The following is a 12,371-nucleotide window of genomic DNA, read 5'->3' as shown; positions in this document are numbered from 1 at the left end:
ACTAATTAGAATTTATATGGCACTTTAGGGTTTACAAAGCACTTAAAATATTTCTTTTGTTCCTCTAACAACCTTGAAAGGGAGTTACTATCCCATTTTATAGATGATGAAATTGAGACAGGCAGAGGTTAAGTGACTTGTCCAGAATCACATAGCTAGTAAATGTCTAAGGGCGGATTTGTTTTCTCAATTTTTTTTTTGGTGGGGCAATGAGGGTTAAGTGACTTGCCCAAGGTCACACAGCTAGTAAGTGTCAAGCATCTGAGGCCGGACTTGAACTCGGGTCCTCCTGAATCCAGGACCATTGCTTTATCCACTGCACCACCTATCTGCCCCCTCTAAGGTTGGATTTGAACTCAAGTCTTCCTGACCCCATCCCCAGTACTCTATTCACAATGACACTTAGCTTCCTTGGGGACCATCTAGTCTTTTCTTCCCCCAATTTATAGATTATCAGATCATATATCCCAAATTTAGAGTTGGAAGGGAATTTACAGGTCCTTTATTCCATTGCCCAATTTACAGATGAGGAAACTGAGGCCCAGCGAGGTGAATTAATTTGCCCAAGATTACAACCCTGGGATACCACTAGTCAATGTTCAGAGCTAGATTGAACACATACCTTCTGCTTCCAAGGCTAAAACTCTTTCTAATATACCACATTGCTTATCTGTTTCTAGGATTTTTTTAAGTGATGATTTTTTAAAAAGGTAGTAAGTGTGGGGGCAGCTAGGTGGCGCAGTGGATAAAGCACTGGCTCTGGATTCAGGAGGACCTGAGTTCAAATCCGACCTCAGACACTTGACAATTACTAGTTGTGTGACCCTGGACAAGTCACTTAACCCCAATTACCTCACCAAAAAATAAAAATAAAAATAAGGGTGTTTTCTTCAGTTTTATAGGATGAAAGGATTAGGAGTCACTTTAGAGGGCATCTAGCCCAACTTCTTCTTTCTATAGGAGAGGAAACTGAGGCCCAGGGATTTAAGGTGACATGTCCAAGGTCTTTGAACTAATAAAAGTACCATAGTTTACTCTGACAGACTTCATAGTTAATAACTTCCTCATATTTCTCTTAGATTCTTCAGTGTAGTTAAATCCTCCCAGAACACATTCCTAGGAATTTATCCTGAAATCAAGGTTAAAGGTGCAAATGTTCCCACTCAAGGGGCCAAAAGAAGCATGGCTTGGAAACAGCTTTCTTGCTTTCTATATAGCCTCAGCTTCCATATAGGAGTGAGAAAAAATTATTAGAAAAAGTTCTCAATTCAATTTTTATTTTGATATTTTAAAAACATGATTATGTACTTTAAAAAATCAAGAAACATTTATTTTGTCTTTTCCTCATCTACCCACCCTGGCAGGAGGTGGGGGATAGGAGGGAAAATAAAACCCTGGTAATAAATATGCATAGCTAAGCAAAACAAATTCCTGCATTGGCCAATGTCCAAAAATGTGCATTTCATTCTGAATATTTAGTGCATCTCCTCTCCAGCAGGAGGTGTGCAGCATCCTTCATTGGTCCTCAACAACTGTGGTTGGGCATAATGTTGATCAGGATCTTAAGCCTTTCAATGTTCATTTTTACTGTTGCATTATTGTAAAAACTGCTCATTTATCTCTGTATCAGTTCATTTATTTCATTTGGCCAGTTATTATCTTTTCTTTTCCTTTATACCACCAGCAAGGGAGCTCGTGTATGTCATCAGGAATAAAAACCCCTAAGAGGCAGGAATTGTTGGTATCCAGGACGATCTTTGTGAATTTTGATAGAGACAACTGCATCTCTATAAGAACCTGCTCAAGCTGTTATCGTGGACAAGGTGAGTTCTAGGAGTACATGGTCCAAGTAGGAACCTAGAGTGGATTATAATAGAGTATTAAATGGAATAAAGATTATCAAATTAGTGGGTTGTTTTTTTTTTGAGGCAATCAGGATTAAGTGACTTGCCCAGGGTCACACAGGTAATACGTATCTGAGGTCAAATTTGAACTCCGCTCCTCCTGATTCCAGGACTGGTTGTTTTTTATCTACTGTATCACTTAGCTGCCCTTAATAATTGCTACTTTTTTCACTTTTTTTCATTTTCTTTCTTTCCCTTTTTTTTTTTTTTGGCAGGGCAATGAGGGTTAAGTGACTTGCCCAAGGTCACACAGCTAGTAAGTGTCAAGTGTCTGAGGTGGGATTTGAACTCAGGTCCTCCTAAATCTAGGGCCAGTGTTCTATCCACTGTGCCACCTAGCTGTCCCAAGTATTTGTCCTTTATTTTTTTTCCCAGGGAAATGAGGATTAAGTGACTTGCCCTGGGTCACACAGCTAATAAGTGTCAAGTGTCTGAGACCAGATTTGAATTCAGGTCCTCCTGAATCCAGGGCCTGTGCTTTATCCTCTATGCCATCTAGCTGCCCCCTTTTAATTTTTCTCAATTACATGTAAAGATTGTTTTTTGAGTTCCAAATTTTTCTCCCCCCCCCTTCCTTCCACCATCCTGAGGCCAGCAAGGAATTCCACATGAAACAGAACCAAAGAGGGAAAAAAAGAAAAACAAGAAAGAATAAACAAGGACAATAACAAAAAAAGCAATAATAAAAGTGAAAATGGTATGCGTCAGTCTTCATTCTGACTCTATAGTTCTTTTTCTGAATGTGGAGAGCATTTTCCACCATAAGTCTTTTGGCATTGTCTTGGATCATCGTATTGCTGAGAAGAGTTAAATCTCTCACAATTATCACAAAATGTTGTTGATACTGTGTACAATGTTCTCTTGGTTCTGCTCATTTCACTCAGCATAATAATTGTTTCTTAATCATGGGAATACAACAATAGAGATGTCAGATGAAGTCTTAGGAAAGGAAAATCCTGCTAAGCAATGTAGAAATGAAATGCTTATTAACCTGTTACTTAGATCTAGCCACAATTCTTGTATTATTAGTGTTATTGTTATTGCATAGTAGAACTATTCTAATTCAGGATAATTTATTATTCCCCATCCCAGTTTTTATAAAACAAACAAACAAAAAACCTAGGGAAACTTAAAGGTTATTTCAGCAAAGTGAAAGGTGAAAGGAACTAGGTAATCATCTAGCCTTCTGATCGTTGTAGACAAATCAATCAAATAATTCAGGCAGAAGGAGCCAGTTTTGGAGGAAAGTAAATTCTGCTCAGTTATGATGAAGGTTCTTCTAACAGCTTTTTTTTAATGCCATAAAAACCTTTTTTTTTCTTCGCATGGAATATGAGTTTGGCATTATGAAAATAATTATAATATCAAAACTACTTGCTTGGAGTCCAGTGTTGGAGGTTATAATGCCTCTCTTGAGGAGTTACTTTGCTGATTCGTAGCTTTCTTGAGACACTGAGGAAATCCATAAGAGGTACCACTGTGTAATGAAAAACGCACTAATCTTTGAATCAGAAAATTGAGACTTCTTAGTTGTGTGACCTTTAGCAAGTCACTTTACTTTTCTAGGTCTCAAGTTCCTCATTTGTAAAATGGGTATTTGTTCTATTCCTGTCAGAGTTTTTGTGAGGGGAAAAACACCCCACCATTGTAAACCATTAAATAATATCAAGATATGACTTGTAGTGATTATATCAATGTTACCTCTAAACCAAAGCCTTATTTGTGACTTTTTATGCTTTCTCATTCTGTGTCCTTGTACACATCTCTACAGATGGTCTCTGATGTCCATTTTTATCCCAGATTTCTGGGGTTCTTTGACATGATTTTTTCCAACAAAGGGTTTAAAATCTAGTTGGAGAAGCAGGAAATAATAACAATGACAATAATAATAATAATAACAGGCAAAGCAGTAAGGTGAGTGCCAAAGAAGTGGGTCAGGAGAGATTATTTTTGTATTGCTGTGAATGTTTAAGGAATTTGATTCAATGATATAACATTTATTAAGCAGTACATGAAAGACAAAGTGACAGAGGGTGCAATCGAAAAATACTGGTGACCTCTTGTGCTAGAGATTTTCTCAGGCACTAATGTTAGTTTTGGGCATCTAGGTGGCACAATGGAAAGTGCTGGGCATGGAGTCAAGAGGATCTGAGTTCACATTTGGGCTCAGATACTTACTAGCTGTGTGACCCTGGGCAAGTCACTTAACCCTGTTTGTTTCAGTTTCCTCATCTATAAAGCAAGGAAAAGGAAATAGCAAACCACTACAGTATCCCTGCCATGAAGACTTCAAATGGGATCATGAATATTTGGACACGACTGAAACACAATTGAACAAAGATCTTGACAGCCTGCAATGTTGGGCCTCAAATTAAATAGAGAAGAATATAAAGCTATACAATTTATACCTGTGTTGAAAAGAAAAACAGCAATAACAACAACAAAACAGCATCACAAGTAAAAGATAGAGAGGCATGAGTAGATAGTAGTTTATTTGAAAAAGTTCTAGCAGATGTAATGTATCATAAGTCAAAGAATGTGATATGCCAGCCAAGAGACTGAACATGATTGATCTTAGGCTGCATTAAGAGAAGTATGTTGTACAGGGCTATGCAGGTGGTGATCTCACTATTCTCTGTCCAAGTCACATTGCAGTATCTGGAACACTTTGTTTTGGTCCCAATGTCATAGTTTAGGAAAGACATTGATATGCTAGAGGAAGGTGAACAGAAGGGCCAAGAGGCTAGAGACAATTCTAGTGGAAACATTTTCTAGTTCTCTTGTTGGCTGATCTCACAGGTATAAGAAACTAAGAAATTAACAGTCCTGGCCAGATGTGCTATTTACTGAATGTTTATGATCTGCCTATCTATAGATAAATACATATATATATATATATACACATATACATTTATCTATATCTAAATAAATATATCTATATTGATGTATATGTCTCTGTGTGTATCTCTATTAATCTATCTCTATCTCATACATATACATACACATATACATATACACACATATATATGTACACACATATATTTATAAAATCATTTAAAGTTTAGGGTTTGGCTTAAAATAAGTTAAGAAATTCATACAGTGGACAGAATTAATGACCTCTTTTGTTTTTTGTGATTATTTGTTCCCCTCAGTTCTAAGAATTCATTGATAAGAAAGGTCTCTGAGATCCCAGCCCAAGGCAATGAGAGCAGGCCCATCTCTATGAGGTGAATAATACATTAGCAAGGTCAGCCCTGGGGTGAGCCAGGCTTTCTTTCCCTTCCTTTTCTCCCTCAACCAATTATAATTCTCAAAGATCCCAAAGCATAGCTTTGGGAATAGGGAGAAGCAGATAAAACCAGCAATAATTACCCTAGAATGTCTGGGAAGAGAGGAAATTGGTAAAATATGACCCACATATATCAGAGAAGGGAAAGATAGCTATATAGATGTGGATATAGATAAAGATGATATAAATGTAGATATGTATGTGGGGAAGGGGCGGGGGGGGGGGGAACCATTTTGCTGCTTTTATCTAGTGAATTGGACTGAGATATACTGAATGACTCCAAGACTGCATAGCAAGGGAATTGGAAATCCAATTGGTCAGTTAAGAACAGATCTTACAGAAGGAGGAAGGAACTGGTTTTTGAGACTTACAATCTGTGGTAATTTGTGACTACAAATATCTTTCATTCATTCATACAGTGCTTTAATGTTTACAAAGCACTTTATAAATATTGTCCCATTTTTTTCTTCACAAGAACTCTGGAAGTTTATTCTTCCCATTTTATAATGAGGAAACTAAGGTAAACAGAGGTTAAATGACTTGCTCCGGTAAGTGTCTGAGGGTAGATCTGAATTCAGGTCTTCCAGACCCTAGGACCAGTTCTTTTATCCATTGTACCTAAACAAATTTTGTACACGGGCTGTTTTTCAAACAATGCTATTTGAAATCACAGCTTTTCAAGATAACTGTTATAGGTACCCTATAGAGTCTTTGTTTCAGCTGGGCCTCTTTTTTTTTTTTTTTTTTTACGGGGCAATGGAGGTTAAGTGACTTGCCCAGGGTCACACAGCTAGTACGTGTCAAGTGTCTGAGGCCGGATTTGAACTCAGGTACTCCTGAATCCAGGGCTGGTGCTTTATCCACTGCGCCACCTAGCCGCCCCCCTGGGCCTCTTTTATAAAGAGTTTGGCCCCTATCTTCGTGTCTACCAAAGAATCTGCCATTATTTCCATGTGGACATTTAAGGGAAGCAGAGGGTACTTGAGAAGTCCCAAGAGTTTTGGGAAATGTATTTGACTGGATCTTTCACCCAAAGCTTCCATGAAAACTCCAGTCTTAGTGTACCCCTGAAGGACATATTTGCAAATAAATTCATTTTAACAAGCATTCATGAACTGGCTACTATAGAGCAGGCACTGTACTAGTAACTTGGGAAACAAAAGAAAAATGAATTCCATTTGACCATTTATAAAGGGAAACCTAAGTCTTAGCAGTATCATAGGGAAGTATACTTAAAGGTAGAAGGGACCACAGAGATTATCTAACTAGACTTACCCACTAATTTTACAGGTAAGGAAATTTTGACCTAGAGAACTTAGGTGACTTGTCTAATATTATATAGTAAGTGACAGAGATTTGAATCCATGTCCTCAAAATCTATACAACAGTCTTTTCAGTGCACTATTCTATCTAGAAATTCTTAGCCTCTGAGCAATGTTATTGAAGGATTGTTAGGACAGCTAGTTGGCCCAGTGGATAGAACACTGGCTCTGGAGTCAGGAGGACCTGAGTTCAAATCTGACCTCAGACACTTGCCAGCTGTGTGACCCTGGGCAAGTAACTTAACCCCAATTGACTTAAAACATCCAAAACCATCTTCAGTCATCCTGATATATAGTTAGTAGATAGATATGCATATACATATATACACACATATATACATATATGTATATAAACTGTGTGTACACACACACATATATTCATACACATATGCATGTATGTGTGTATGTATGTATATATGTTGCCCACTGGACCCAGATGGGTCTGGAGGAGAGAGTGAGGTTGGTGACTGCACAGCCCTCCCTCACTTAAATCCAATTCAGTGCATGTCATGACATCATCCCCATCTCATGGTCCTCTTTAAGAATGAAGAACAAACAACAGCAACAACTAAAGGATGGTTACTGTTTGTATTGATGCTGTGCTAAGCCAATGAGAGTTCTGGGTTAACAGGTTAGGGCATCACTAGCCATTGTTTCCTTCTTTCTCCTCTCTAATTTTCATTTTCTTCCAAATAAAATCACTGGGACAATAATAATGAACTTTTTTAGAATGTTAGCTCCTTTTACATTTCTGTCTTTTTCTGCCCAGCTCTTAGTTACTGTGCCTAGAATATAAATACTTGTTAATCAATTGATTGATTAGTTGGTATTATGAATCTTGATGATTTTTTAAAAATATCTTTTCTATTTTCAGGTGGATTTACTGTGAAGACTGAACAGCTGAAATTTCAAAATTCTCCCAACTGGGTAGTGTTCCCATTTCCTCATTCGGCTATCTTGAAAGACCTGGATGGGTCTATCTCTGGGAATAAGGGAAGTTACCTTCTTGCTTCCGTGGAAAACCTCGCTTTTTCCTGTCAGGTCAACCAAAGCTTTGGTCAGATTGTAAAAGGCAGCGTTTGTGGCCCAGATGTAATCTTTCATCGCATGTCTATTGGCTTGTAAGTAGGAGATCTCTCCATTCTCACCCAAGAAAACAGATCAAGTATATACTTCCATAGCACTCTGGGAAATACTTCCTCACTTTCTAGATTTAAATGTTTGGCTAACAGTAGTAATATAACAGGGGATAGAGAATAAGTACTTAAGAATTACATTTGCCCAAACTCTAGTTTATGCCAGGATCCTAAGTTGTCTTTTTTTTTTTTTTTACCAGTTAGATGTTTTTGGGAATGGGCCAAGAAACCCTAAACTCTAATTGACATTTTGGACCAACAGGATTCACTTCTACAACCTTCTGACTAACAGAAAACTTGAAATAGATTTAAATTAAAAATGTTGTTTAAAAAGTTTCCAGCAGTGTCCATTCTCATTTATATTCACTTTGCCCAAGTACACCTAAAGTGTTCACTCTGCTCCAGGAAAGCAATTGCTGCAGCCTCTCATTACTTGCAAAGTTGCTTCCCTCCAATTCATTTTTTCCTTGTTAATTTCATGAACTATTGAATTCATACAATATATTTCCTATTAATATGAGAAAAAGCATTTCTTGGTTATGCTACCCAGACTACCATTAAATCAGCAGCCAGGCTGTTTATAATGCATAATAGGGTGGCTACTGCTCTGCTAAACTTGTAGCTGATGATTGCCAAGAAACCAGGTTTCTATATTTTTCATATTCTTTTTATGTTTTTCCCCCTTATCTTCTTTCCTTCCTTTGTTTTCAGGTATCTTATTTCCTTGTGTTGTGACATATTTAAATCTAGTGAGCCAGTCATGGCCTTACTTGATACACATAAGAATGATTTTTGAGTACCTTTGCTAATAAACTTTCAGCTTTATTCTAGTCTTATCAGCTTGAAAAATGTTTATTATCAACTTTATACTTATGGCCAATGTTGGAGGGCCACACCATGGTCAAGGAATTTACCTAGTGGCCAACCATATGGGGATTAATCTTATACATGGCTAAGTTGGTCTCTGGATAGCTTACTCAGTCTATTAAATGTATTAAATGTACTTGAATCCTTTCTGTTTTGGTAAAGTATGTCAGATAAAGTTTTGCTGCTATAGCCTTTAAAATCCCAAGATTACTTTTACATCTATGAGGAATCATTAAAGTAAGGCTTTGTGAAAGTATATAGATGTGACATCTAATATTAGTGAGCATCAGTGACTGGAAGATATATAACATCAATATAAGGAGTTTTCAGAATTCCTCTCATAATTCCTGATGAAGCTTGGCTTCTGTCAGAATCTGGAGACCTGGCTCTATTTATATGATTATATAAGTGACTCTATGGAAGAACCTATGGAGGTAAAGTTACTCCAATGCTTGACTATTTAGGGAATATGTAACTCTGCAGTCTCTTTTTCATAGGTTTTTTGTAAGGTGAAGAGAACAAAATAGAAGATTTGAAAACCACATCACATAGTTGGTGGGATTGATGTCCATGTAGGGCATCTTGATTTAGCTTGATGAACACTTTGCAAACATTCCTAATAGAGATGTTTCTGGTTGCATTTATATATAAAACTAATTTAGGGCAGGGAACTCTTTCCCATTTTGTCATTGTATCTCAAGTTCTAAGTATGGTGCCTCATATATTTGTTCTTGTTGTTGCATTGTTTCAGTCATGTCTGACTCTTCATGACCCCCATTTGGGGTTTTCTTGGCAAAGATACTGGAGTGGTTTGCCATTTCCTTCTTCAGCTCATTTTATAGGTGAAGAAACTGAGACATTATTACTTCAAGAAATTACAAAAGAAAACTGTCCAGATATCTTAGAACCAAAGGACAATGTAGAAATTGAGAGAATCCACTGATCACATGCTGAATGAAAACCCCTAGGCAATATGATAGTCAAAATCCAGAACTCAAACATAAATGCAAAAATACTTCAAGGAACCTGAAAGAAAAAAAATCAAATACTCTGAAGTCATAATTAGGATCACATAATTTAGCTGCTACCACTATAAAAGATCAGAGTTCTTGAAATATGATATTCTGGAAGGTAAAGGAGCTAAGGTTAAAATCAAGAATAATCATCCCATCTAAGTATAATCCTATAGGGAAAAAACAAAAATGTAGATTTAAGGAAATAGAGGCCTTCCAAGAATTTCTAATGAAAAGACCAGAGCTAAATAGAAAATTTGGCATTCAAACACAAGATTCAAGAGAAACATAGAAAGGTAAATATGAATGAAAAAACATATGGGACTTAACAAAGTTAAACTTCCTATATGCAAAGATGATTCATGTAACACCCAAGGACTTTATAATGATTAGAGCAGTTAACAAGTGTCTCCTTAAACACATGACATGAGTGTGAATCTATCATGTTGGGATGATCTCAAAAGAAGAATTGAAGTGAAAGAAGTGAAAGAGATTCACTAGGAGAAGGGGGGAGAGAGAGAAAGATTGATGAAAATCATATCGTATAAAAGAGGCATGTAAGGATGGGTTTTTACAAATGAGGGGGAAATGTCAAGGAAGGGGAGTGGCCAATACTTGAACCTGACTCTCATCTGAACTGCCTCAAGGATGAAAGAATTTATATACATGCCCAGTTGGATATAGAAAGTCGTCATACTAAATAGGGAAATAGGAGGGGAAGGGAGTAAGATGAGATAGAATGATATATGGAAGAGATAGGATGGAGAGATATATACTGTAACCATAGCTGTAAATGTGAATGGGATGAACTTATCCATAAAACAGAAAATGATAGAATATATAAAAAACTCAAATTTAGCAATATGTTGTTTACGAGAGACATACTTAAAACAGAAAGACACACAGAGTTAAAATAAGAGTCTATTATGCTTTAGTTGAAGTAAAAAAAAGGCATGAGAGCAATTATCTCAGAAAAAGCAAAAGCAAAAATATACATGAGTAAAAGGAACAATCAGGGAAACTACATTTTATTAAAAGGTACTATAGACCAGAAATTAATACCAGTATGCTCTAAATTATTGAAGGAAAAATTAAATGGGTTACATGAAGAAAGAGTCTGTAAAAATATGCTAGTGGGGGACCACAGTTTATCTCTCTCAGACCTAGATAAATGCAATCACAAAACAAATAAGAAAAATGTTAAAGAGATGAATAGTTTATTAGAAAAGTTAGATGGAACAAAATTCTGTAGAACATTGAACAAGAATAAAAAGGAGCATTCTGAGTTGTGCATAGTACTTTTACAAAACCAGATGCTGTATTAGGGAATAAAAACCTAACAAACAAGTGCAGAAAAGAAATTTTGTTCAGAGTGATTTCGAACACTCTTCCAATATAGACAAGAAATGCAGTGTTTATTTGCAGTCAAAGCATTTATGCAATCGTGTGCTGGTAAATATTGAACAACCAACTATCAAAAAATGTATACAGGGCACGCTTTTAAGTTAAACTTGCTTTATTAATGTATTGCCCATCACTTTCTTAAATTTTTTATCAACAAAACCATAAATCAAACCATGATTTATAGCATCTGCCAGTTTATGAGGTATAAATGCTCACAATGAAAATTTAATAATTAATTCTTACAAGTGAGTTCTAGCTGACTTTATCATACCTCTGGAATTATATAACCTTATTTAATAATAACAATTATAATAATAATAGCAGTAATTTATAAACCACTTTAAAGTTTACAAAATGCCTTACATATATTGTTGTATTAGATATTAATAATAAAGCTCTGAGCTACTGGTGTGATTATCTCCATTTGTCAAAAAAGAAACAGACTCAGAGAGTTGTGAGTTGTGCATGGTTATGGAGATAGAATTTGAATCCAGGTCTTTCTTTGTCTATAAGTCCAGAATTTTTCTACTATACCATGTTGTCTTTTGTACTAGGTAAAGTACTTCATTTCTTTGGACCTCAGTTTCCCCATATGGAAAGTTGGGGGTTGGACTAAATATGGGAATGTTTTATTTTTTCCTTTTAAATTGGACATAGGTGAGAAGGAAAGAAAATAAATTCTTGCTATTTGAAAATTTTAAAAGTGATATGTAAGATTTCTTTCAGTTCTAAATATCATGGTCTACTTGTACTGGAGTAGAGGTCACTTAGCAAGTATCATTATTTTATTTTTCTTGTCAAAAGTCCTATCTCATGACCCAATCACTATTTTAGCTTGAATGGCATGACATTAGTTATCTATCTATATATATATATCTATATATCTATCTATATCTATATCTATATCTACATGTACATGTACATGTACATCTACATCTACATGTACATCTACATCTACATGTACATCTATATCTATATCTATATCCATATCTATATCTATATCTATATTCCCTAGCTTACTTGTATTTGAATCACTGTATTTGAGGATAGCAAAAATGTCTTCACATTTCTAACACCTAACATGTAGTCTTCCATATAAGAGGTGCTCTATAAATACTATTAGTTGTTTGGCTTGCAGATTGCTGTGGAAAACCTTTTTATCATAGCTTTGATTCCAAGGCACTTGATCAGGGCTTTGCTTTAAAATGCTTTTTTTTAAAAGAAAAATATCATTCTCCATAATGTAGTTTTGACACTTGAAAAATATAGGCAACCACCAGATTTGTTTCTCCTTCATTGCTTCTTTCCCAGGTTAGTGCATGTTTCTGTATCACTTGCTACTTTTTTGCTTTTGTATGGCTTCACCCTGACAGCCAGGTTGTCAGAGAGATGCAAATAACTAGTGTTCATAATGGTTAGTGTTTGAGGTGAAGAGA

The 12,371-nt window shown here is 36.0% G+C and overlaps 1 protein-coding gene across 1 annotated transcript in view; it reads left to right on the top strand.

Annotated features, from left to right (window-relative positions):
* Window positions 1-12,371, top strand: part of PKHD1 (PKHD1 ciliary IPT domain containing fibrocystin/polyductin) — a 714,107-nt gene that overhangs the window by 355,880 nt on the left and 345,856 nt on the right. Inside the window, exons 46-47 of the mRNA XM_044005152.1 lie at window positions 1,685-1,823; window positions 7,390-7,636. Of these exons, the coding sequence (XP_043861087.1) occupies window positions 1,685-1,823; window positions 7,390-7,636 (386 nt within the window). The remainder of the gene's footprint in view (window positions 1-1,684; window positions 1,824-7,389; window positions 7,637-12,371) is intronic.

This window comes from Dromiciops gliroides, chromosome 4 (assembly GCF_019393635.1).
Source record: "Dromiciops gliroides isolate mDroGli1 chromosome 4, mDroGli1.pri, whole genome shotgun sequence".
Classification (NCBI taxonomy): domain Eukaryota; kingdom Metazoa; phylum Chordata; class Mammalia; order Microbiotheria; family Microbiotheriidae; genus Dromiciops; species Dromiciops gliroides.
The sequence above is the reverse complement of the archived record's forward strand: the minus strand, read 5'-3'. Positions and strand labels throughout refer to the sequence as shown.